At 50.1% G+C, this 23,580-nt stretch overlaps 3 protein-coding genes across 7 annotated transcripts in view; 1 reads left to right on the top strand and 2 right to left on the bottom strand.

Moving 5' to 3' along the window:
* Positions 1–1,764: 1,764 nt before the first annotated feature.
* Positions 1,765–7,730, top strand: zbtb37 (zinc finger and BTB domain containing 37). The gene is made up of 3 exons (XM_061779488.1): positions 1,765–3,601; positions 3,682–3,781; positions 4,574–7,730. Exons 1-3 carry the CDS (start codon positions 2,859–2,861, stop codon positions 5,045–5,047), a joined length of 1,317 nt encoding a protein of 438 aa, XP_061635472.1. The 5' UTR covers positions 1,765–2,858; the 3' UTR covers positions 5,048–7,730.
* A 476-nt stretch (positions 7,731–8,206) lies between these two features.
* serpinc1 (serpin peptidase inhibitor, clade C (antithrombin), member 1) lies at positions 8,207–19,856 on the bottom strand. Of its 2 annotated transcripts, none has more exons than XM_061779486.1 (8): positions 16,121–19,856; positions 14,616–15,125; positions 14,324–14,539; positions 13,680–13,817; positions 11,612–11,830; positions 9,565–9,739; positions 8,708–8,772; positions 8,207–8,628 (listed from the first exon to the last, which is right to left on the bottom strand). In XM_061779486.1, the coding sequence occupies exons 2-8, from the start codon at positions 14,973–14,975 to the stop codon at positions 8,452–8,454; spliced, it is 1,350 nt and encodes a 449-aa protein (XP_061635470.1). In that variant the 5' UTR covers positions 14,976–15,125; positions 16,121–19,856; the 3' UTR covers positions 8,207–8,451. The 2 variants fall into 2 exon arrangements, with proteins under 2 accessions (XP_061635470.1, XP_061635471.1); XM_061779487.1 differs by having other exon boundaries at positions 14,616–14,976.
* A 154-nt stretch (positions 19,857–20,010) lies between these two features.
* The window catches only part of ptbp1b (polypyrimidine tract binding protein 1b), a 17,124-nt gene continuing 13,554 nt past the window's right edge, over positions 20,011–23,580 (bottom strand). For 3 of the 4 annotated variants that reach the window (XM_061779482.1, XM_061779484.1, XM_061779485.1), the window contains 3 exons: positions 23,076–23,292; positions 22,917–22,994; positions 20,011–21,850 (listed from right to left, as the gene is read on the bottom strand). In XM_061779482.1, the coding sequence (XP_061635466.1) occupies positions 21,718–21,850; positions 22,917–22,994; positions 23,076–23,292 (428 nt within the window). In that variant the 3' untranslated portion in view covers positions 20,011–21,717. The remainder of the gene's footprint in view (positions 21,851–22,916; positions 22,995–23,075; positions 23,293–23,580) is intronic. The other variant, XM_061779483.1, reaches the window with a different exon arrangement.

Here is a 23,580-nt window from a genome sequence, read left to right as displayed (position 1 = left end):
CCGAGAAGAGCTCGTCATGAAAGACCACCTGAAGGATCTCATCCTGGTCACCTTTGAGACCTTTTGCGTTTTTGCCAAACTTTCGCATTTGGGCATGTGTGTGCTTGTGTGCGTCTTTAACAATGTCAACAACAAAAACAACAAGCCACACTGCAAAAACTCTACCGAATCTCACCAAGATTCGCTCTTCTTTCGAGTCAAAACGAATTCAAATAAGACTCATCACGTACAAAGAAAGAGAATTTTCACTTGTTTCAGGTAGATGTTTTGTTGAAAATTTCGACTCCCCCATTTCTTGAAAATGGGCTTGAAATGCGCGACAATTGTGAAAAAACAATGGATGGACATTCGTAGGCGATAAGTCTTCTTTCGCTCAGCTGAGACTACACGTCCGAGGCCGTTCGGGGTGAGCCCCGCGCCTCGCCGGGGCCGCGATACTCCCCGTCGAGCCCGCGTTCCAAAGCCGCCCTCCGTACGTGGACCACATAAAAACACTATCTTGTTTCCAGTGAGGCGGCACGGTGGACGACTGTCATTCGAGTCCAGCCGCTTTATCTGTGACCCGCGAGAGGATAAAGCTGTACAGAAAATGGATGGATGGATGGAAAAAAAGAGATCCAGATCCACGCCGCGAGGTGGCGCAAGTGAGCGATGCTGGCTTCCGGCGCACGAACTCCAACTCCCGGCATTAGTGATGGACACGGCAGTTCTTTGAGTTTACTGAATCATTCGAATCAGTTCATTAAAAGATTCGATCACCGAATCGTTCAGTTCTTTTTCACAATCATTCAATTAATGATCCATCCCTGAGGTTCACGGTCACTCAACACGTTCACCGAAGGACTATGCGTTGTTGTTGTTATGTATTGTAAACTAAGAAAGGTGGGGAGATTATATATATATATATTTAAAAAAAAACTCCGGCTACATGATCACCTACCCATCTCTCTCTCAGCAAGCTCTCGACCACCCGGCTTCGGTTGTGACTCGTCAACACGCGTGCAGCGAGCTCATCCTTCCGCCTTGCTAGGCTCTCGCCAGCCGGCGTGACTTTTCCGCATTCCGCCGCGGCGGACGGCGTCGCTGGCGCCGGCACCCGCCGGGCTTCCGGCTCGCTCACCTTACTGTTAATTGTCATCTGATTAGTGCAAAGCGCCTTCGAGTGTCTTGAGATGCGCTGTCGAAGTTTAATGTGTTGTTATTATGAATATTCTAAAATAAAAAAAAGACACGGAGGGAATGCTATGTATGTGTACGCAAAAACATTTCTTATAAATCTGTGCTTGTTCTCGTGTGCTTGACTGACTCAACATTAGCCGTTAGCTTGAAGAAACGGCTGCTAGTCCACGCGAGGACATCAGGACTTCCGGTTCAAATTACTCACGAGTACGTTAAATGCGTAGTATGTCGTTCCTTGCGCAAACGAATCTCGCATCGAGTACACCGCTCCTTAGCGGATCACTCTTCAGTTCCTCAGTACACCAATTCACTGAACGAATCACGTACGTCCCTCCCCCGCCTGCACGGCGCTGCCTGACGCTGGCAGCTCATTGGTCCTTCGCCGAAGTGAGTGACAGCGCTGGCGAATGGCAAATCACGCGGGAGTACGGTTAATGAAGTCCCGCCCCCGCCTGCACGACGGCTGCTCATTGGTCATTCGCCAAAGATTCAGAAGTGAGTGACAGAGCGCTTCAGCAGTTCCGTTTCCGATAAAAGAACGAATCATTTCATAAACTGATTCGGTACAGTTCGTTCACTAAAAACGAACTTGCGTTCGCGAACGGAACAACACTACCCGGCATGCCCCGCGCCCTCCTTTTCTTCCTTCTTCCACGAGCAGGATGACGACGAGCCGCCGCGGCCCGCAGACTCCGAACCGAACCTGAACGCCGAACCCCGAATGGCGGCGGCGCAGCGGCTGCAGGCGGACCGGAGGCCGAGCGAATTGTCTCTTGTTCGGCCTTGATGCCAACGCGAGCCGGGCCGAGCCACAGTCCCAGCCCGGTGATGTGAGGTCCGTCCGTCCGTCCGTCGATTGACGAACGCCCGCATCGGAAGTTAGCTGTGACGCTCGTGGACCTGACGGGGAGACCTCGTCTGTGACGTCACACAGCATCTGGAGGGTGTGGATCGTCTCGGGAATCCCAGCCTCGATTTCGGACCGACCCGCGTTGTTTCCCGAAAAGCATGCCGGGAAGTGGCGAACCACGGACGGTCGCTGGAGAAGCAAAACGTCGCGCCGACCTCCGAACGAGATTTGACGGCTTCCAAGCGAGTCGAGCGACAACCAGCCGTACGTTGTCATGACGTCATCGGATGTGGTCAGCCCGAGCCGGTTTTCAGTTCACCGATGAATCCGGCGCACAAAAATCCCCTTAAGTGAACCCTCACAAATTGGCACTTATTTGTGGATTTTTGGGGGAGGCGATTCCTCAATTGTTCACTGGGAGCTCACCTATTCACAGGTGTTGAGCGCCATTTTGAGGCTTCTTGGTGCCTCAAAAAAGACAGAAGTAGTCGTTTGCCGCCATCTTTGGGCATCAAATGCAAATCCTTTTAAGGGTTACTCTTCGATTTGGGTCCCTGTCCCCCACAAAAGGGTCGGGGGTCACCGTGCAGTGAAGCGATCGGGGGGCAGGGAACGAGCGGACCGTTCCCAACGTGGCCGCCTTTCTCCGGCCGGGTTCCCTGTCGCGAGACGGGAAGTGATGCGCCCGCACTTCCCACGGAAGCCGTCGCGGGCGCCACGTGGGACCGATCGAGCCGGCCGCTGATCCCGATCGACGCCCGCTCCTGGTAGAAAGCCCTCTGGCGCTAGAAGTCGACGCTTGCGTGTTTCGCGCCTTCCGGGCGGCGTCATGGAGCGCTCGGGCAGCATCCAGCTGGACGTCCCGGACTTCAGTAATTCGGTCCTGTCCCACCTGAACCAGCTGCGGGTCCAGGGGCGGCTGTGCGACATCGTGGTCCACGTTCAGGGTCAGAGTTTCCGGGCCCACAAGGTGGTACTGGCCGCCAGCTCGCCGTACTTCCGGGACCACATGTCCCTGAGCCAGATGAGCACCGTGTCCCTGACGGTGATCCGCAACGCGTCCGTCTTTGAGCAGCTCCTGGGATTCTGCTACACGGGCCGCCTGCGCCTGCAGCTGCGAGACATCATCAGCTACCTGACGGCCGCCAGCTTCTTGCAGATGCAGGAAGTCATCGACCGCTGCACGCGCATCCTGGAGGGGATCCACCTCAAGATCAGCCTGGCCGACCCGGACCGGGAGGCGGCGCCGCGACCCCGCGGCCTGGAGGCGCCCGTCGGACCGGCCCGCCGCGCCGAGGCGTCCGGCCGGGGAGAGGAGCCGCGCGGCCCGGAGCCGGCCCCCCGAGAACCGGTCCTCCGTGTCGACCGGGCCGGCCGGTGGTACGTGGAGAACTCCGGCGAGGCGGACGAGGGGGCCGACGGGGTCGCCGTCAAGACGGAGCGGGAGGAGCGGCGGATCGGGGCGGACGCCGACCGGGACGAGTCGGGGCCGGCCGACGAGGGCGTGGCCGGCGACGCGTCGGGGAGCTACGGCGGGGCGCGGCCCTCCGGCGGCCACGGCGACGCCGACAGGTGAGCGACGCCTTCGTGTCCGACCGTTAGGGCTCGCGTTTTGACGTGTGTTCGTGTGTGTGTGTGTGGTCGCCCGCCAGGTGGAGCCCGTCGGGCAGCGTCGTCGTCCTCGCCGACCATCAAAGAGCCAAAAGCGAATCTCCGAGCAGAAGCGAAGACCTGCGACACGCCAACTCCCAGGTCACACGACGCCGCTCATTGCGACATTGCACGACGGCGCCTCGAGATACGCGTTGAATTCCTTGCGGGACCTCGCCCGCAACTCAAAGCGCGCCTGAGGGAAAACGTCGTGACGTTCAACCTCACCGATAAGATTGTAAGGCCTTTATATGGTACTTCTAAACACATGTAGTATATCATATTTCTATACAATGTAAAGCATTCAAAATACATTGTACCTCTAATTACATATTTCAATACACTGGGAAGCATCAAACGGGATTTCAAGCCACACTCTAATTCATTGTGCTGCTCCTCTCCTCTCTAAAAAAAACCCCTAAAATGATTAAATTACTAAAATCATTCAGCTCATCTATACAGTTTGGAATTCTTTGTTTGGACTCGTTGTTGTCGTCGTCGTCTAGGAGGAACTGACAATTTGACGTCACTTCAGGTTTGGCGGCCGATATGGACGCGCCCGTTCAATTGAAAAGGTTGCCGTAAAAGTGCAATAAATCCATATCGAGAAGTATTTTTTCAACTTTTAGGTGCTTTTCAAGTCATAAATGTTAATTTGGCGAGTGTCCCTTGAAGAGAAACTACTCCCTTCACTGTGTAGTAAGAGAGCGCCAAAGCAATACTTTTATATCAGGCTTTTGGCCTGAGCGCAGTATCGGTCGGCCGAAAATCCGGCGAGGCGGGAAGCCCAAATATGCGGGCGGGGTTCGCTTGATTTCCATTTCCACTCAAAGCGAAAAATGGATGAATGATTGTTGGGGTTTCCGACTGACGCCATGTTTGTGTGGGCGCCAGGGTGAGGAGGCGGCGGCGGCGGCGTACGAGGATTACGCCAGGGACCCGGTGGGCGAGCGCTGGTTCCGCTACAACCCGCGTCTGACCTGCATCTACTGCTGCAAGTCCTTCAACCAGAAAGGAAGTCTGGACCGCCACATGCGTCTGCACATGGGCATCACGCCGTTCGTGTGCCGCCTGTGCGGGAAGAAGTACACGCGCAAGGACCAGCTGGAGTACCACATCCGCAAACACACGGGCAACAAACCCTTCACGTGCCGCCTGTGCGCCAAGAGCTTCCCCTTCCAGGCCATCCTCAACCAGCACTTGCGCAAGAACCACCCGGGGCACCACGCCCAAAGCGCCTCACCCGAGACCACCACCGCCTCGCTCAGCGCCAGGGGGGCCTCCCCGGGCCAGGACGACCCCGAGGGCGCCGGGGCGACGTACGGGGAGGGCCCCCATGCGTCCGTCTCCACCACGGGGCCCGACTGACCCAAAGCTGACGCCGCCCGGTGGGAACCCGAGGGCGAGGGCCCCCGGGCGTCCCGCTCCGCCGCAGGGCCAGACTGGCGGAAAGCTGACGCCGCACAGGACGGCCGGCGGCAGCGCTTCAAAAGCGTGAATTGATCTGATTTCTCGTGAAAACATTTTACTGTACTTCTTAGAAGACCGTTTTCAAAATGTTAAGCATTTTTTTACACTTAGAAAAAAATCAATCGAGTCTACAAATAAGATCTTGCATCTGAAAACTCTTTTTGTCTTGCTGAAAATGGAGAAAAAGTACAGAAAGAGAAATCGGATCAATTCACGCTTTTGCGCCAGTCGGGACGCTCGGGGGCGCTCGTCGGGAGCCGCGAGTTGTCCGTCTCCGTCGCGGGGCCCCACCGACGGAAAAGCAGACGGCCGCGTGGCGCCGCGCTCGCCTCGATGGCCGCACCGTCTTATTCAGCGAATCACGTCCTTCCTTTCTGCCTCCCGACAATCCAGCGTAAAGGCCTGAAAAGCCGGCCCCTCTGTTAGCATTTGCGTTAGCATCCGTGCTAATCGCATACCGCATGACCTCCTTCGGGACCGCTCGGACCGCCGTCGTTGAGTTCGGGTCTCAACGGACCAAAGCTAACCTCATGTAAGCTGATACGCTCAGTTACCTCTCGTCACCACTGGGGGCGCCCAGTGGTCATCTTCACACTGACACTTCCACTTCTTGGCAGGAATATCGTGAGGAAACAGTGCTAGCGAAGGTGTTTTTGTTGCTACGCTATGCCAACTTCTCAAATAATGTCCTCACCTTGCTAACATCTGCCAACGGTAGCTGGCTAGCTAGCGAGCTACATCAAGTTGGCTGGCGAGTCCCCGGACGCGCACAGCTAGCTTGCTTCAGTTCTCGCTGAAAAATTGCTAGCTGAGCAGCTAACAGCTAATATACGATACTAACAGAGCTACCTAGCTTCATCCTTCTGGCAACCAAAGCAAAGATGGCCGCCAAGCAACTTCAGCACTTCAAAGACTTGATACAAAAAAATACTTTTGGACTTTCAAAACTGGTTCCAAGTTGACTCCTTAAGCGTGACTCTTTGAAATTCATTAGGACTGAAAAGGGAACTAAACCCAAGATGTCAGAACTTTCTGTTCTATTTCGGACGCGCACATCATCTTATTCAGCTGCTGTTGACTTCAAGATACGACGTATTTATTCTAAAAAATAACTTTAGAACTTCTTGCTGATGGGTTCGCCGATGTAAAGCGTAAGCGTCAGTTCTGTCTTATTATGCAGTTCTATTTACGGAGAAAACCAGAGAGAGTTCGTGAATAGTCAGCAACGACAAGCTACCCGTTGTCGGACGGAATCCCGACCGGCTCGACGGCCGCCGTTGCGCCCTCGTCGGAGTCGGCGTCCCGCCCGATATTGCCGTCGTATGCCGTCGCCCACCGGCGTCAACGCGACACCATCCCCAAATCATGTTCAATCGCGAAAAGAATCGCTAATGAAGTACGCTGTCATTGCTCGCGACAGCCGGCGGACTCGTGTCCAAAGCAGTTCAACAGGCGAAAATGAGCTTTGACGCCGCCACAGTTGCGGTTCCTCCAGAGCCGTTCGATCCATTTTGCATAAAGCGAGCTTACGTGAATGAAGCGAACCCAACTCCCAAAAATCCAGACTCCTCACAGTCCAATTGAGTGCTCTCGTAGCAGGTGGACCTCTACTCGCGCTTGGCCATCACTGCAGGTCCGCGGACGATGTTCATCAATTAGCCTCTTTCATTCTTATTCCACAAACGCAATATTAATCCAAGTTTGACCAATGCTGGCTGGCACGCACATACTTATTCTTGTGTGAAACCTTTTTTGGGTTTAGTTCCCCTTTTAGGAGTGGTCAGGACTTGTCTCGATTCGCTATAACAAGTGAAGACTTGTTATTGTTACCTTTTTTATTATTATTATAATTTTTGAATGCGAAGACAGGTTCTGGGCTCCCTAGAGTCCACCAAGTGGACCGGGCGGGTGGGCGGGACTGGACTCGCACACGTAGCAGAGCGCTAAAGCGAACAAACCTCACTCGTACAAAACCACAACACCTCAACCTGAGCCACGCTAGGCCCGCCTCCTCCCGACACGTTACCTCACACGTCCCTGTCAAAGATCCCGGTGCACCACGCAGACCCGGTCTCCGCACACACGTACGCCCGCTCACGTGCCCCGGTCTGCTCTAGTCGGCTCAAACCCTTTCTAGTCCATCTTAGCCTGTTCTCATCCCTTTCGGTCTGGTCCGATCCAGTCTGGTCTAGTCTAGTCCTTTCAGCGGTCTCGGTCTAGTTGTTGTCTGGTATCTCACCTGATCGACCTTCGCCCTTTCTAGTCCATCTTCGTCTGTTCTCATCCCTTTTGGTCTGGTCAGATCCAGTCTGGTCTAATCCAGTCGGTGCGGTCTCGGTCTAGATTTCGTCCGGTACCTCACCTGATCGGCCTCCGACCTTCGCTGTTTTTTTGACTCCGCCCCCTCCGGGTTGTTCTGTTTAACTTTAAAAAACAAATTTTTTTTTGATCGACTGATCCTTTATGAATATTTTAACGAGCAGGAAGTGAAAATGTTTGTTGAGGGCGGAGCCAAAGTGTCAAACTTCTTTCACGTGCAACAAATAAAAGAGATTTGACTGAAAACGTCTGCAGCATTTTTTTTTTTAAGCAATATTAATAATCAGTTTATACTCTGGCCCAATTGATCGGCCGGCCATTTTCATCGGCTAAGATTAGGTCTTTTCAAATAACTTTTTTTCAACGCATTACAATATAAGACAAATGATAACATTTTACAAAAATTGCCTGATTTTCCTCTCTTGTAGCGTTACATAGTAAAGGCCGAAGTCTGGTAAAAGAGTCCAATGTTCTGCCAGTAATTCACATCTTTGTTGTTGGAAGGACCAAAAGGAAAACAAAATTCGGAATCGGCCTCAAAGGTCCAGAGGCTCCTAGTTTATATTGCGTTAGTGTTCATACTTGATGACTCTTCTCACCTTACTAATCCTTTGTAGATTTTTTCTTACTAGACTTCATACGTCTACTTAACGAGCCTACATACCCGACGAGTCTTCGTACTGAACTAGTCTATGTACACGGGTAGTCTGTCCAGTTGTGCTGCAACTAACGATTGGGTAACATTTTTCATTTGATCCCTTTATTGAAAAACAGGACATTATTTCAAACTGACTGCAGAAATTGCACCAACGATTCAGTTTCTGGTTTCGTAATATTCGAATCAAAGTAGCTCGCTGGCATGTTCAGGGGAATCAGATGACGACAGTGTGAATTCCGTCTTTCTGTTGATGCTCAAAGACACGAGTGAAGCGTTTTGTCTTCTGGTTTCGAAGTAATACAGAGCGTGCCCGCCCGGGGGCGCCTCAGGGTCGACAGGGGCGCGCCACGCGGCCCACGAAGAGGACGGCGTTCAGCGCGGTCTCGCGGATCAGGAGCAGGAAGGGCCGATCGGCCACGAAGACTTGGGCGTCCAACTCGATGGATCTTCCCGACGCCACCGCGGCGGACGACGCCGACGCCTCGCTGCCGAGCTCGTTCACCTGCGCGCGCGCACACACACGCGGGTCAGAGGACACGCCCCTTCGAGGCCACCAATTGGAGAGCAGATGTGTGACGCACCTCCAGGAAGGCCTTGTGGAAGGCGTCGCTGATGTACACGCCTTCGCTGCCGTCCGCCAGGAGCCCTGAACGCAACGGCGCAACACGTAGTCCGCACACACGAGCAGAAACGTTTGAAGTAGGTTACTTTAGAATGCGGGACAACCCGCTCTCAATTCAATAAAACCTTTGAAGAGACGAGGGTCCTCGCGGCGGCGCAACGCCAAAGCTGCGCTGCATCGCGGGAGCTGTCGCGCGGTAAACGTTACCGTCCCGCCAAAGGTTGAGACGCTGCGCAGTGACATCAGAAATTCATCCAGCCGTTTTCCCGAGCGTGCCGGCGCCCATCCCGGCTGACTAACGTGGCGAGAGGCGGGTACACCCTGAACCGGTCGCCGGCCATTCGCAGGGCTCTATTTCTATATTGCACAGTATTCATTTTTAACCGCACGACCAATCCAAATCCAAATAAGGTCAATAAAACGTCCTTGCGTTCATTTCATTGGGAAACATGACCTCTGGTTACGAACGGGGTCACGGAACCGATGAAGTTCCGAACCCGAGGTTCCGCTGCAATTTGTTTTCGCGACGATGAAGACCTTTTGACTGCCAATCGTCCAAATGCTCCTGTCAGTCACATGAATTGATTTGCAAAAGGACATCCGGCGGGCCGCGTCTTTACCGCTATTGATCGAACAGAACGAAAATTAGCCCGTTCTTAGCAAGCGTGACGAGGCGGACGATGACGGGGCGCCGTCCGGGCGTCTGGCGCATGCTGCCGATCAAGCCGGCACTGCCACTACACGCACACACAGCACTAGTACAGACATCCACGCTAGTACACGCACGATACTACACGAGTACGCGGGCGCCCCCACCTGGCAGGCTGGCGTTTTGCGGGCTGAAGACGCGGCGCAGTCCGAGCGCGTTGAGCGCCTCCTTGAGGCGAAGACTCTCCTCCAGGCGGAATCGCGGAAGGTGCACCGACACGGTCGTCTCCGCCATCTTGTCCAACCACGCGCTCAGCGTGGGAAGGTCGAGCTCCGCCTCCACCTGTGACATCACAAATGTGGGGCAGGGGCGGGGCTAAAAGGCACCAGCACGTGTACCTGCGTGTACTTGCGCAGCGAACACGCAAATCTTACCTCGCGAATCCATCCTTACTGCACTTATTTGAAGACAGTTTTGACTTTTCTAAATTTTCAGCAAGACAAAAAGACTTGTTTTAAGTTACAAGATCCGTCAATTCCCGGCTGCGAATAGCAAAAATCCGCAAATAATTGAAGTCCATTATACAACCCCAATTCCAATGAAGTTGGGACGTTGTGTTAAACATAAATCAAAACAGAATACAATGATTCGCAAATCATGTTCAACCTATATTTAATTCAATACACTACAAAGACGAGATATTTCATATTCAAACTGATCAACTTGATTGTCTCTGAATCTGGAGAAATCACTGCATGTAAGCGGCAAGGCCGAAAGCCGATATTGAATGCCCGTGACCTTTGATCCCTCAGGCGGCACTGCATCAAAAACCGAGATCGATGTGTAAAGGATATCACCGCGTGGGCTCAGGAACACTTCAGAAAACCAATGTCAGTAAATACAGTTCGGCGCTACATCCGTAAGTGCAACTTGAAACTCGACTATGCAAAGCAAAAGCCATTTATCAACAACACCCAGAAACGCCGCCGGCTTCTCTGGGCCCGAGCTCATCTAAGATGGACCGACGCAAAGTGGAAAAGTGTTCTCTGGTCCGACGAGTCCACATTTCAAATTGTTTTTGGAAATTGTGGACGTCGTGTCCTCCGGGCCAAAGAGGAAAAGAACCATCCGGACTATTATGGACGCAAAGTTCAAAAGCCGGCATCTGTGATGGTATGGGGCTGCGTTAGTGCCAATGGCATGGGGAACTTACACATCTGTGAAGGCACCATTAATGCTGAAAGCTACATACAGGTTTTGGAGAAACATGTGCTGCCATCCAAGCGACGTCTTTTTCATGCTTATTTCAGCAAGACCATGCCAAACCACATTCTGCACGTGTTACAACAGCGTGGCTTGGTAGTAAAAGAGTGCGGGTACTAGAGTGGCCTGCCTGCAGTCCAGACCCGTCTCCCATTGAAAATGTGTGGCGCATTATGAAGCGTAAAATACGACAACGGAGACCCCGGACATCGAGCAAGAATGGGAAAGAATTCCACCTCCAAAGCTTCAACAATTAGTGTCCTCAGTTCCCAAACGTTTATTGAATGTTGTTCAAAGAAAAGGTGATGTAACCCAGTGGTAAACATGACCCTGTCCCAGCTTTTTTGGAACCTGTTGCAGCCATCAAATTCTAAATTAATAATTACTTGCTAAAAACAATAAAGTTGATCAGTTTGAACATTAAATATATTGTCTTTGTGGTGTATTCAATTAAATATAGGTCGAACATGTTTTGGAAATAAATTTATTCTGTTTGTATTTATGTTTAACGCAACGTCCCAACTTCATTGGAATTGGGGTTGTAGTGTAGTATAGTATATAAAAATACATGGGTATATCCTGCCAATAAGCGTTTTACCCGGAAAAAACGGGTGGTGGCCCCCCCCGCCCCCCCAAAAAAAAGAATAAAACAAAATCTGTGAATAGGTGAATCCACTGGTGCCGAGCAGAGTATTCGGAGGTCCACTGTAGTTCCATTGGCAGATTTTGTTACTTAAAACAAGACATTTTGCCCTTAAAGTGAAAAACATTTGCCAATGGAACTAGTGTGAATTGACTTGATAAGATTCTTAAAATAAGATCTTGTATCTACAAACAAGTATTTTTGTCTTGCTGCAAAATGAGAACAAAAGTACAAACTGTCTTCAGACAACTCCAGTAAGATGTTTTCACTCGAATGAGATCAGATTTGTGTTTTTGCAGCGCTCGTACCTGCGCCAGCGTGTCGCCTCTGTCGGGCAGCAGCAGGGTGAGGGCGACGTCGCGGCCGCGGTACTCCATCTCCAACAGCTGGAGGCGCCGCTCCGGCAGACGGGCGTAACGGAACTTGTTCTCCTGGAACATCATCCGCACGGAACACGAACGCCCCGCGTCCACGTGGAAGCGGGCGGGGTACACGTTGTCCCGGTGGAACTCGTTCAGCCACCGACCCTGAGGGGGCGCCGTCGACACGTCAGCGTTCGTCGCCTACTTTCTGTCGGCCATCTTGACGTGTGTTCAAGGCCAGCGGGGCTTGTGCTTTTCGCTCGGGAACTTTCCTTTCCTACCCGAGCGAGATTAGCCGTTTACTACCGTCATTTGCCGTGTATAATACGCACCCCCAAATCCAAGAATTCCCTTCTCCTTACATAGAGTCACCATCGATTTGCTGCTAACCAGGCTCAAAACATGGAAGTTACAACCCCAACCCTATAGTAACGAGTAAGTCACGCTAGCAACGTAGCAGCCGGGACTAACTAACGTGTGCTTGTTTAAAGTGCTAATGCTAGCGCTGCAATTTTGTTGAAGCTTGATCACATTTGTTCTCTGGGACGATTTGGCACGACGACGCACTTGTATCATCGCACGCCATTCAGAAGAATGGAGAATGGCGCTCGTGCCCCACCGGTGTTCTCGGCGAGACACGGCCCCCGCCGCAACGTGATTGGCTCTAGCTTCGCAGATGTAACGGGATGACCGTTCCAAATGTGGATCACATTTGGATGGAATAAAAACAAAGGAGTTTGTTGCGGTTAGGACTGTGGCGGTTTAGGGTGGGTTAGGGTTAGGGCAGGTTTCGGTTAGTGGGAAACATTAACGGCGTGGTCTCCCGGCATGCAGCAGCCAATCAAAGTGCAGCGGGGCGTGCCCTGCCTCCAACACCAGTGGGGTTCCGAGTAACGCGTTGGTGAGGGGCGTGGCGCCGGCTGGGGGAATTGAAGGACAAAAATTCTAATTGTTGAAAAATATGAGTTTGCTCATTTCAAGTGACGTAAATCAAGCCTCGAAATATTATCGCTCATCATTTTTCGTTTGAGGAGCAATTTTTTTGCAGATTTAGAGCGCAGGTTTTTTTTATTAAATGATAAAAATACAACAATATAATGGGGGAACTGAATGTACAGCTGCAGCTATCGAATATTATAGTAGACAAAAACCTTTTCTGTTTGGGTGCATCACCCATTTTAGCGGTTATTCCCGTCTGGGCACCTTTGCCGCCCTTTTCACCGACATGGCGCAAAGCGTAGCCGCTTACAGATCCTCGGATGGTCGTTGAGGTCACACAGCGATTACACGGAGCGCCCTCCGTGGAAGTAACGTCAGTGTCGCTCGGGAAACTTCTTTTTCTACGTGAATTAGTTCAAGAAAAGTTCAGTTCACCGTTCCCAAAAGGTTCCTCGTTCATAATTCAACATTTTGAACCCGGTTCGTTCCAAAAATGAACTCGTTCGCAGTTCTTTTTCTCTCTCCCAATATGTTGCCGACAGGTTATTCCGATGAAATCATTTTTAAAAAGTGGCATTTCATTTCCCCACTGTTGCAAGCCACTCAGTCCGCACTCGTAGCCAGCTGCAGCATTCACCCTACAGTCTCAAAAACTTCCCGCTTGAATGTCTCGTTGTAAAATGAAGAATCAAAACAAAAACGGGACTTTTGGCCTTCATGCGCAAACGAAAACACACCGCACGGTACGACCCCCTCCGCCCCCGTTGACGATCAGCCAGATGTGCGCGATTGATGGTCGGCGCCTACTCTGTGAACAGCTGTCTCGAGAAGCAAAACTCTGTGACAATCGGCCAATTGAAGACTCCTCGCACAGGGCGACACTGGACCGCCTGTGCGTGAAAATGCAGCTTTTCAGGTGGAAACAGTCAAAGTTAAGTGGAGTCATTCAAAACATTTAGCCGACCAAGTCCCGAGTCCTACAGTCGGCGAAAGCAGATGTCGTCGACCGTGCGCCTGTGAAGCCGTTTGGGACTTTTGTAATGAACTTCGGTGTGGGCGGCGTGCCCCCCGGTACCTTGAAGTAGATGCTGTTGACCAGCACCAGGACTGCGTCGGCGCCGACGGCGCCGGCAGGCAGCGCCTCCCGGATGTGGTTTTTGGTCTCGTTGGCCACCCAAGCGTTGATGGCGGCGCGGGACGCTTCCGGCTCGCCCTGAGGCACACCAACACGTCAAATAGACAAACGACGGGCCGGTTGTTGACCACGTGTGGCTCGCTTTCATATCATTTGATCAATAACGGGAAAGACGTGACCCACAGAATTTATGAAAATGAATTCATGCGTTCATTTTGCACGTCCTTACGACTACGAAGGCAAGTGTAACGCCGAACGAGTTTGAAGCGCGACGCATGCAATTTTTAGCAAGTTGTTTATGCAAGTGTATGTCGGTGTGCCGCCGCCATTTGTTCTGTCAATCAACATTCCCTTCACTATGGATGCTGAACATTGGAAATCATCCACAACTTTCTGAAAATTAAATGTGGCTGTTTCAGCATGGGAGATGTTTACCCGTAGAAAACCAAGGCGACGTAACAAACCTGCTAAATTACTTAAGTGTCTTTACCGTTATTAACCAAATGAGCCGTAGCCAACAGACAGCTGGTCGCCCAGCAGAAGGCGTCGGTCAAAGCCGAAGAATGCGCGGCGGCAGAACCGACCCGAAAGTCGAGCGCCATCACGTCGGCCCCGTAGACATGCCGGCTGATGTTCTGGTAGGCGGCGTCCAAGCGCAGAGACCGGTCCCCGAAGAGGCGGTTGGCCACCAGCAGCCGGTCGCTAGCGTCCTTTCGCCTGCGCAAGCGACACAGGAGCCTGGCGAAGTAGAAGTGCACCCGATCCGACGTCTTCTCCGACACCGAGTCCAACTCCAACACCTGCCGACGCACGTGCACGCGCCAGTTTAAGGTAAGTGCTCGCTCGCTAACTAGCGTGCTAACGGGCAGCCGCCACCTTCACGATTTCCTCCAGGGTGCGTCCGCAGGCGGCCAGTTTGGTCATGGAGAAGGCGACGGACACGCCTAGGGGGGACAGGAACAGGTTGGTGTCGGGTGTCCGGCCGAGCGCCACCTGCCGGTACAGCGACAGCGCGAAGCGTGCGTTGGCGGCGGACAGCTCCCACACGCGCGGGTTGGTGGCCCGCGGGGCCCGGTCGTCCGTCGCGTCGTCGGGGGCGTCGCCCTCGGGGACTCTGTAGACGCAGCGAGGCTGCGGGGCCACGTCTTTGGCTTTGATGGCGCACGGGTCCTCGGGGGCGGCGCCCGACGCCAGCGACAAGGCGCTTAGAAGGAACAGCCAATCGAATGAGCCCATCCTGTGGATGGCCAATCAGATTGTTGAAGAAGTTCAGTCGCCCCCAATTTCCAAAATTCCTTTCCTTTGTTTCAGGGAATTGAGTCGTTTCTCATTTGGAAGTTCAAAGACGCTTCAACACGATCGGGATCTTTGGGGCCGAGCGCCGATCTGCGAGTTTCAAAAAAACAAGATGGAGTAATGTGTCTACTCAAATGACTTGTTCATTTACTTTCTATACTTACTGAGTATATCATCAAAAGTAAAACCTAAAAGCATTTTAGACAAAAGGTAAAACATCAATGACCTCTTGGGGGCATTGATGGATTGGCCACTGACAATACTGTAAGTTTAAAGTTCAGTCAGGTCAAACGAACGTTTACTTGAGATGGAAACTTGCTGGAATTCAATGACTTTGTTGTAATTCAACGACTTTCCATCAACAAATAGTGTTAATGACACGCCAACTCGAAGTCCCTCACTGTTGCCCATCATTGTTCGCGTCACCGCCGACATGTTTTTTCACCGACAAGATAAAAAAAAAAAAAAAAAAAAAAAACATGTATCGGCTGTCAGGTATTTACAGTACTACGTCAAAAGACGCGACAAGGCTAAAAATAAACTAGCTTTTGGATTCAAACGTACACAACAGCGGAGCCGAGCCACGACGTCGTCGATCGGCTCGGCGAATTATGACATTAAAGCCCATCCGCATAAAATGCTAATTATCCGCCGATACCGATCAAGCTGATGAGATCGGTGTAAAGTCTACTTTGACGCCGGACGTCGGAGCCGGGATTCGGATTCGCTGACCCCTGAAAGGCTGATTTCTGAGGTGCTATTGGAGGCTTTTAAATACCAAGAGGGCACAGAACATCGTCGTTGCGCACCGCATGTGGCTAATCTTCATTTGCGGTTCTTCAACGGCTCTCTGAAAAAGTCAATGACGCCTATGCACACACACACATACTATGACATACGCAAAACGTCTTGACCTGGAAAACCCAACAGACCAAGTCGAGAATCACTTCGGAGTAAAGACATTTCATAGAAAGGGTTGTTTTATTAACCTCAAGGAAAAAGACTGAATGATCATAGTTTCTGACCTCAAGAAGTTCAAAGTAACAATCAAGTTGATGTTTTTATTAGCGACTTCGACTTCTTACCTGAGCAGATGACGGGTGCGTGCGTGTGCGCACCGTCGTTCAGTGACCTGCGGTGTCCAAACATCACCATGACCTTTGAACCCTCCCCTCGCCAGCACTTTCTGCGCTGCCAGTGACGCTTTTGACACCGAAGAGGGCGCAACGTCTCTCAGTGTGGATCAGATTTACGGCCAGTTCGGTCTTTCCCGATTGCACTACGTCAGAACGCGCCGCACTAATTGGCTGACGCGTCATCGGCTCATCAGCGCAAAATGCCGTGGCCCAACTGTGACAATGAATCACTCGGATTGGTTGCTAGCTAGCGAATCAGCGCAAAAGCGAGCAAGCTACAAAGAAAACTGCACTCTATGGTAAAAGCGACGCTCACGGGGAAATAATGACCCACCTCCGTCACCCCCACCCAGGCCAAACCCTAGAACTCTTTTGATACCATAAGCCTGTTTTGAAACCCTAAAACATTTTAAACCCTATTTTGAAAACCAAACCCCCTTTTGAAACCCTAAATTGCTCTTTTGAAACCCTAAATTGAAACCTGAATTTCAAACCCTAACCCCGTTTTGAAGCCCTAATTTGGAACACTAGAACTCTTTTTAAACCCTAATCCTGTTTTGAAACTCTGATTTGTAACCCTAAAACTCACTTTAAACACTAATAATTTGAAACCCTAATCCTGGTTTGAAACTGTCATTTGAAAGCCCAGAATTCGTTTTAAAACCAAATTTTGACCCAAACCCGTTTTGAAAGCCTAATTTGAAGCCCTAAAATTCTTTTGAAAGCCTCATTTGAAACCCTAACCCCGTTTTGGAACCATCCATCCATTCTCAGTACCGCCTATTCTATTCAGGGTTGCAGGGTGTGAAGCCCATTCCAGCGGACTTCGGCCGAAATTTTGAGAAAATATTTAATTACTAGCCCAATATATGTTCCGACTGGAGCAAGATTGTATGACTTCACTTGTGACTTGATTTTTTTCCCCCGCAGTGACTTGGGACTTGCTTGAGACTTGGTTATGACTTGGGACTTGAAGGTTGTGACTTGGGATTTGCTTGATTGAGACTTGAAGGTTATGACTTGGGACTCGCACAAATGTGACTTACTCCCCCCTCTGCCCTCAACGCCTTGGCCGCGCCGAAAAATTCAGTCCAGAAAAGTTCCGAACAGAATCAGTGACAAAGGGCAGCTTTGGCGGAGTCCGAGCCTCATGACAACGTGAACCCAACTTGTGCAGGGACGCAAACTCGGCAACTCCGGAGCGGACCGCCGGCACGGCCCAAGCTATCTCGTCCCTGCCAGAGAGGTCACGTTCCACCTGATCTGATTCTACTTTATTGAGCTATGATGCTAAATCTCGTCTGATAATAGATTTATTTTATTGATCTATGATTGTATATTCAGTGCATTCATGTCAAATTCTTGATCTAGATATAGTCTTCTTCTTTGCCTTTGGGCTTGTCCCGTCAGGGGTCGCCACAAAGCGTAATCCTTTTCCATGTACGCCTCTCTCCTGCATCCTCCTCTCCAACAACAACTGCCCTCATGTCTTCCCTCACGACATCCATCAACCTTCTCTTTGGTCTTCCTCTCGCTCTCTTGCCTGGCATCTCCATCCTCATCATCCTTCTACCGATATACTCACTCTCTCTCCTCTGGACGTGTCCGAACCATCCAAGTCTGCTCTCTCTAACTTTGTCTCCAAAACATCGAACCTTGGCTCTCCCTCTGATGAGCTCATTTCTAATTTGATCCAACCTGGTCACTCCGAGAGCGAACCTCAACATCTTCATTTCCGCCACCTGCAGCTCTTCTTCCTGTTGTCTCTTCATTCCCACTGCCTCTAATCCGTACATCATGGCTGGCCTCAACACTGTTTTAGCAACTTTGCCCTTCATCCTAGCAGAGACTCTTCTGTCACATAACACACCTGACACCTTCCTCCACCTGTTCCAACCTGCTTGGACCCGTTTCTTCACTTCCTGACCACACTCCCCATTGCTCTGGACAGTTGACCCCAAGTATTTCAAGTCCTCCACCCTTGCTATCTCTTCTCCCTGTAGCCTCACTCTTCCCCCTTCCCCCCCTAATTCATGAACATATATTCTGTCTTACTTCGGCTAATCTTCATTCCTCTGCTTTCCAGTCCATGCCTCCACCTTTCTAACTGTTCCTCCACCTGCTCCCTGCTTTCACTGCAGATCACAATGTCATCTGTGAACATCACGGTCCACGGGGATTCCAGTCTAACCTCATCTGTCAGCCTATCCACCACCACTGCAAAAAGGAAGGGGCTCAGGGCTGATCCCTGATGCAGTCCCACCTCCACCTTAAACTCTCTGTGACACAGTACAGTTCCTCTCTGGGTACTCTGTCATAGGCTTTCTCTAGATCTACAAAGACACAACGTAGCTCCATCTGACCTTCTCTGTACTTTTCCATCAACATCCTCGAGGCAAATAATGCATCTGTGGTACTCTTTCTAGGCATGAAACCATACTGTTGTTCGCAAATACTCACTTCTGTCCTGAGTCTAGCCTCCACTACTCTTTCCCATAACGTCATTGTGTGGCTAATCAACTTTATTCCTCTGTAGTTCCCACAGCTGTGCACATCACCATTGTTCTTAAAAATGGGCACCGGCACACTTTTCCTCCATTCCTAAGGCATCTTCTCACCCACTAGAATTCTATTGAACAAGCTGGTCAAAAACTCCACAGCCACCTCTCCTGGATGCTTCTATACCTCCACAGGAATATCATCAGGACCAACTGCCTTTCCATTTTTCATCCTCTTTAGTGCCTTTCTAACTTCCCCCATACTAATCATTTCCACTTCCTGGTCCACCACACTTGCCTCTTCGACTCTCCCTTCTCTCTCATTTTCCTCATTCATCAACTCCTCAAAGTATTCTTTCCATCTAGCGAGCACACTGCTGCCACCAGTCAGCAATTTCCATCTCGATCCTTAATCACCCTAACCTGTTGCTCATCCTTTCCATCTCTAGCCCCCCGTTTGGCCAGCCTGTATAGCTCCTTTTCTCCTTCTTTAGTGTCCCACCTGCCATACATGTCATCCTATGCCTCTTGTTTGGCCTTTGCCACCTCTACCTTTTCCCCGTGTTGCATCTCAATGTATTCCTTTCACCTCTCCTCGTTCCTCTCAATGTCCCACTTCTTCTTAGCTAACCTTTTTCCTTGTATGATTTCCTGCACTGTGAGGTTCCACCACCAAGTCGACTTCTCTCCTTTCCTACCAGAAGATACACCAAGTACTCTCCTGCCTGCCTCTCTGATCACCTCGGCTGTAGCGGTCCAGTCTTCTGGAAGCTCCTCCTGTCCACCGAGAGCCTGTCTCACCTCTTCCCGAAAAGCTGCACAACACTCGTCCTGTCTCAGCTTCCACCACATGGTTCTCTGCTCTGCCTTTGTCTTCCTAATTTTCCTCCCCACCACCAGTCATCTTACGCACCACCATCCTATGCTGTCTAGCCACACTCTCCCCCACCACTACCTGACAGTCGGTAACCTCCTTCAGATGACATCGTCTGCACAAGATGTAATCCACCTGCGTGCTTCTACCTCCGCTCTTGTAGGTCACCCTATGTTCATGCCTCTTCTGGAAAAACGGGTTCACTAGAGCCATTTGCATCCTTTTTGCAAAGTCTACCACCATCTGTCCCTCTAAGTTCCTTTCCTGGATGCCGTACTAGATATAGTACATATGTAATATTGTATTTGTATTGAGTTTGTGGGTGTTTTGTACTCATTGGATGAGTAATGATGCTCAATAACACACTACTACTAGTACTACTAGCCCAAAAAGTTCCTTCCTGGAATAAAAAAAAAGTTTCTTCCATTTCAGATTTCAATTTATAAGTGAAAGGAAGGCTTGGCCTCTCAGATAAAAACAGATTTTATTCATTCGTTGCCTTTTTCTTGGGAGTGTTGATGACGTGTGTCACACCTGCATCAAATCAAATACAAATGGAAAAAAAAAAAAAGTTCACCTCGAAACACCAACCTGTGGTATGAAACGCTATGTACACTTCAGACCCCCACCCGAGTCCCGCTCCTCTCATCACATATCAAGCTCCGCGATGCGTTCGTGTCACCTGGGAAATTCAATCGACGTGTTCATCAGCGCAACGGAATGGAAAGATGGAGGCCACAAGACCAACACACACGCCTTGTCGCGACACGTGACTTCACTTCCTGTCTTTATCATCAATCAAAAAGTTGCATTTTCGCTTCCTGCTCTGAAAATTCAGAAGCATGCGCGATTCGCCACATTAGCCAACATGCCAAACAAATCAGCGACAACAACTAATGTTAGCTATTCTGGCAAACAAGCTCATTCATAAGCAACTTAAACATGTCAGCACACTTTTATTAGCAATAGCAGTGCACCTGAACGTGCTACTAGTAACTAAACAAAGAAATGCGACACTAGCAGCCACACAGCGAACACGGCAGGCGTGCTAAGAAACGTTGGCGGCGCAAACGCTCCGATGCTTCGGGACACGCCTCGTGTTTTCCAATTGTCTGACGGCGTCTTGAAGGCACCGCGAGAGAGCGCGACAGTGGAATGTCACGTAACTTTTTGGTTTGGACGCGATTGTACGAGGCAAATATTGCGCAGACGTGAAAACAGGCGAAGCGCATCACACGAGTTACAATTATGATGATCATCATCATAATCGTAAGGCACCACGTCACCTCAATGCTCTCCAGCAAGACTGACAAGTAGGTAACAAGTTACTAGTAACTACACAAATAACTAGTTAGGCCTGACAGGTAACTAAGAAATTACTCGTAACCATAGCAACTAGTCACGGCTGACTAGCAAGTAACTACAGTAACTTTGATAAGTATAGTAACTAGTTATGCCTGACAAGTAACTATGAAGATAACCACTTATGATGTTTGAGGTCAAAAGTAACTATTACACTATTAACTAGTAGTGCAACAAATCATCGATTAATCAGCAACCAACAAACATTTTTTTTCATTGATTAATTGTTTTGAGATGTTAAACTTAAAATTGTCCAAATTCTGATTTCTGCCTCTCAACAGTAAATTTCTGTCATCGTCCATGTTTGCATACAGATTATCTTTGTTTTTTTTTTCCCCAAATGAGATATTTGCAAACATCTGCTTTTTACTTTGGTAAACAATCAACATTTCTGCTGATTTTCTGACCGATGCTAAGTCATCATCATCAATTTATGCTTGTGCATTTTCTGCACTTTCAGTTTAAAATCATTTCCTGTTTTCGAATAAAGGGATGGAAATTAAAAAGTTTCTTTTGTCCGATTAATCTAAAAAAAATCTCGCCAGACTATTCGATTAATAAAATAATCGTTAGTTGTAGCCCTACTAGTACCGACAGCATCTTAACAGGCCTACAAAGCTACTCGTAAGTATAGTACAATCGATATGGGCTGAGATGTCTTGTAACTCGATGGTTGTCTGTCCAGTCAAGCAAATAGCTTGCAGGCGTGTGCCAGCGAGCGTCAGGTGTGATGAGGCCCGGAGGCCGCAGCAATCCAAGAGTCAAAGGTCAAAAGTGAAACGCAAAGCGTTTTAGTTTTTTCTTTTTTCTTTTCAGATTGCCGACTTGGAGAAGGACACCCGAAGGTGGTGACGGTCGCCGAGGTCGTGATTGTGGAACAGGATCAGCGACTCCGTGGCCTCCTCCACTGAGCCCATCTGGATCAGCGCCATCTTGTGGTCCTTCCTGCAGCGCCGCACACAGGACAAACCAGTTAGCGACCAGCGACAAACGTGTGACCAACGCTAATAAACGTGTAATAAACGCACGACAAACGTGTGACTCGGGACGGGTACCGAAATCGGTACTTTTTTTTTTTTTTTTTTTTTTGCTACTGATCAAATTCGGTCGGTACTACCGATTTACATAAAATCCATTGGTACCATATTTTGGTTCCTACACGCGCCCATTGTGACTGCGGGCAGTGGGAGTGGAAGAGTTGTTTAATTTCCGTGGCGCACTTGAACGCATCAGTGCTGCGTGATGACGCGACTCAATACAAACAATGGAACGTGCTGAAAAGTACGGCGGATAAGGAGGGGAGGGGTCCTGCCCGGGAAGGTCCGGAAACGTAACAACTTGCGTACTTTTACAATTACTTGAGTAAGAGGAAAAAGTACGCAGTATATATATTGAAAAATATTGAGATTTTTATGACTGAAGGAATTAATATTTATTACCACATAAAGTGTCGAAAATTGGTACTGTTGAGTACTGGAATAGATTCTGAATTAGTACAATGAATTTCAATTTCAACAAAATTGTGAGCGTGCGTGTGTGCATCTAAAACTGTTGCCCCCCGCTAAAATTGGTTTAAATGTGCCAGCGACGGCGCGGCTCCCGATCTCTCTGTGCACGCTCGCATGCGCGCCAACTGCTTCTCGCGTTGCGGGAGTTGACAATCTCCGAACGGGATCGGGGCAGACGTTGAAAAGCCATCTTTAAATGAGAACCAAAAAAGCGCAGACGGCCGCAGCTCGGAGGACGACGGCAATTGTACGACATGAATACAAGACTACGACGCGGTCTTGAAATGACGACAGTTGGCGTGGCTACAATTGGCCAACTAGATATTCCAGACTTGAACTAGCTAACTAGCACGGCTAACATCAGCTCGTTTCACAAAGCGAGACAAGAGCAGAGAAATAAGTACTTTGGCTGCGGTACTACATTGTGATCATCACAATATGGTAGCGGCTCATGCTGAGATGCAAATGTACGCAAATGTGCGGTGTTGTGGGCGTGTCCTCACTGAAAGAACTTGAAGTCGAGCACACGAGCGCCGGCGCTGGAGAAGATGGCCGTCAGGTCGTCCTCCAGCACCGAGGGCCTGCGCGCGCAAAGCACACCGCGCCGGGGTCAGAGTTCGAGCGGGCCGAGCGAGCTGCGGCGCGTGCGGGCGGGGCCTTACGGGATGTTGGACAGGTGCAGCGTAGCGGAGGGCGGGAAGATGTTGGCGTAGTTCTTGGAGGCGGGCTTCTTGAAACGGTGCAGCGGTGAGCAGCTAAAGTCTCGAGTCAGACCTTCACACTCGTGCCCATCGCGAGGCAAACACACGCTGGCGTGTTTGGATGGTGTCACGCGCAGGGGCTTGCCGTGCAGGCGTTGCCCGCTCAGGTGGCACATGGCTGACAAAAAACAACAACAACAACAACAACAACACACATATCCGTGGGTTATTATCATTTGGTCAATAACGGTAAATACACAGCGCTTATTTTTACGAAATAAGACATTTGCAAACATCTGTTTCTACTTTGGAAAACAATCACAAAAACAGTTGCACATTTTCTCACGGATATTACGGACGCAACCAGGAATGAATCATAATCCATTTATGTTTCCGGCACTTTCAGTTTGAAATAATGTCCCGCTTTTCAATAAAGGGATGGAACTTTTTTTTTTTTTTTTTATCC

Source organism: Phyllopteryx taeniolatus, chromosome 7, assembly GCF_024500385.1.
Source record: "Phyllopteryx taeniolatus isolate TA_2022b chromosome 7, UOR_Ptae_1.2, whole genome shotgun sequence".
NCBI lineage: Eukaryota > Metazoa > Chordata > Actinopteri > Syngnathiformes > Syngnathidae > Phyllopteryx > Phyllopteryx taeniolatus.
Note: the sequence above shows the minus strand (reverse complement) of the source record. Positions and strands in the feature narration are given on the sequence as shown.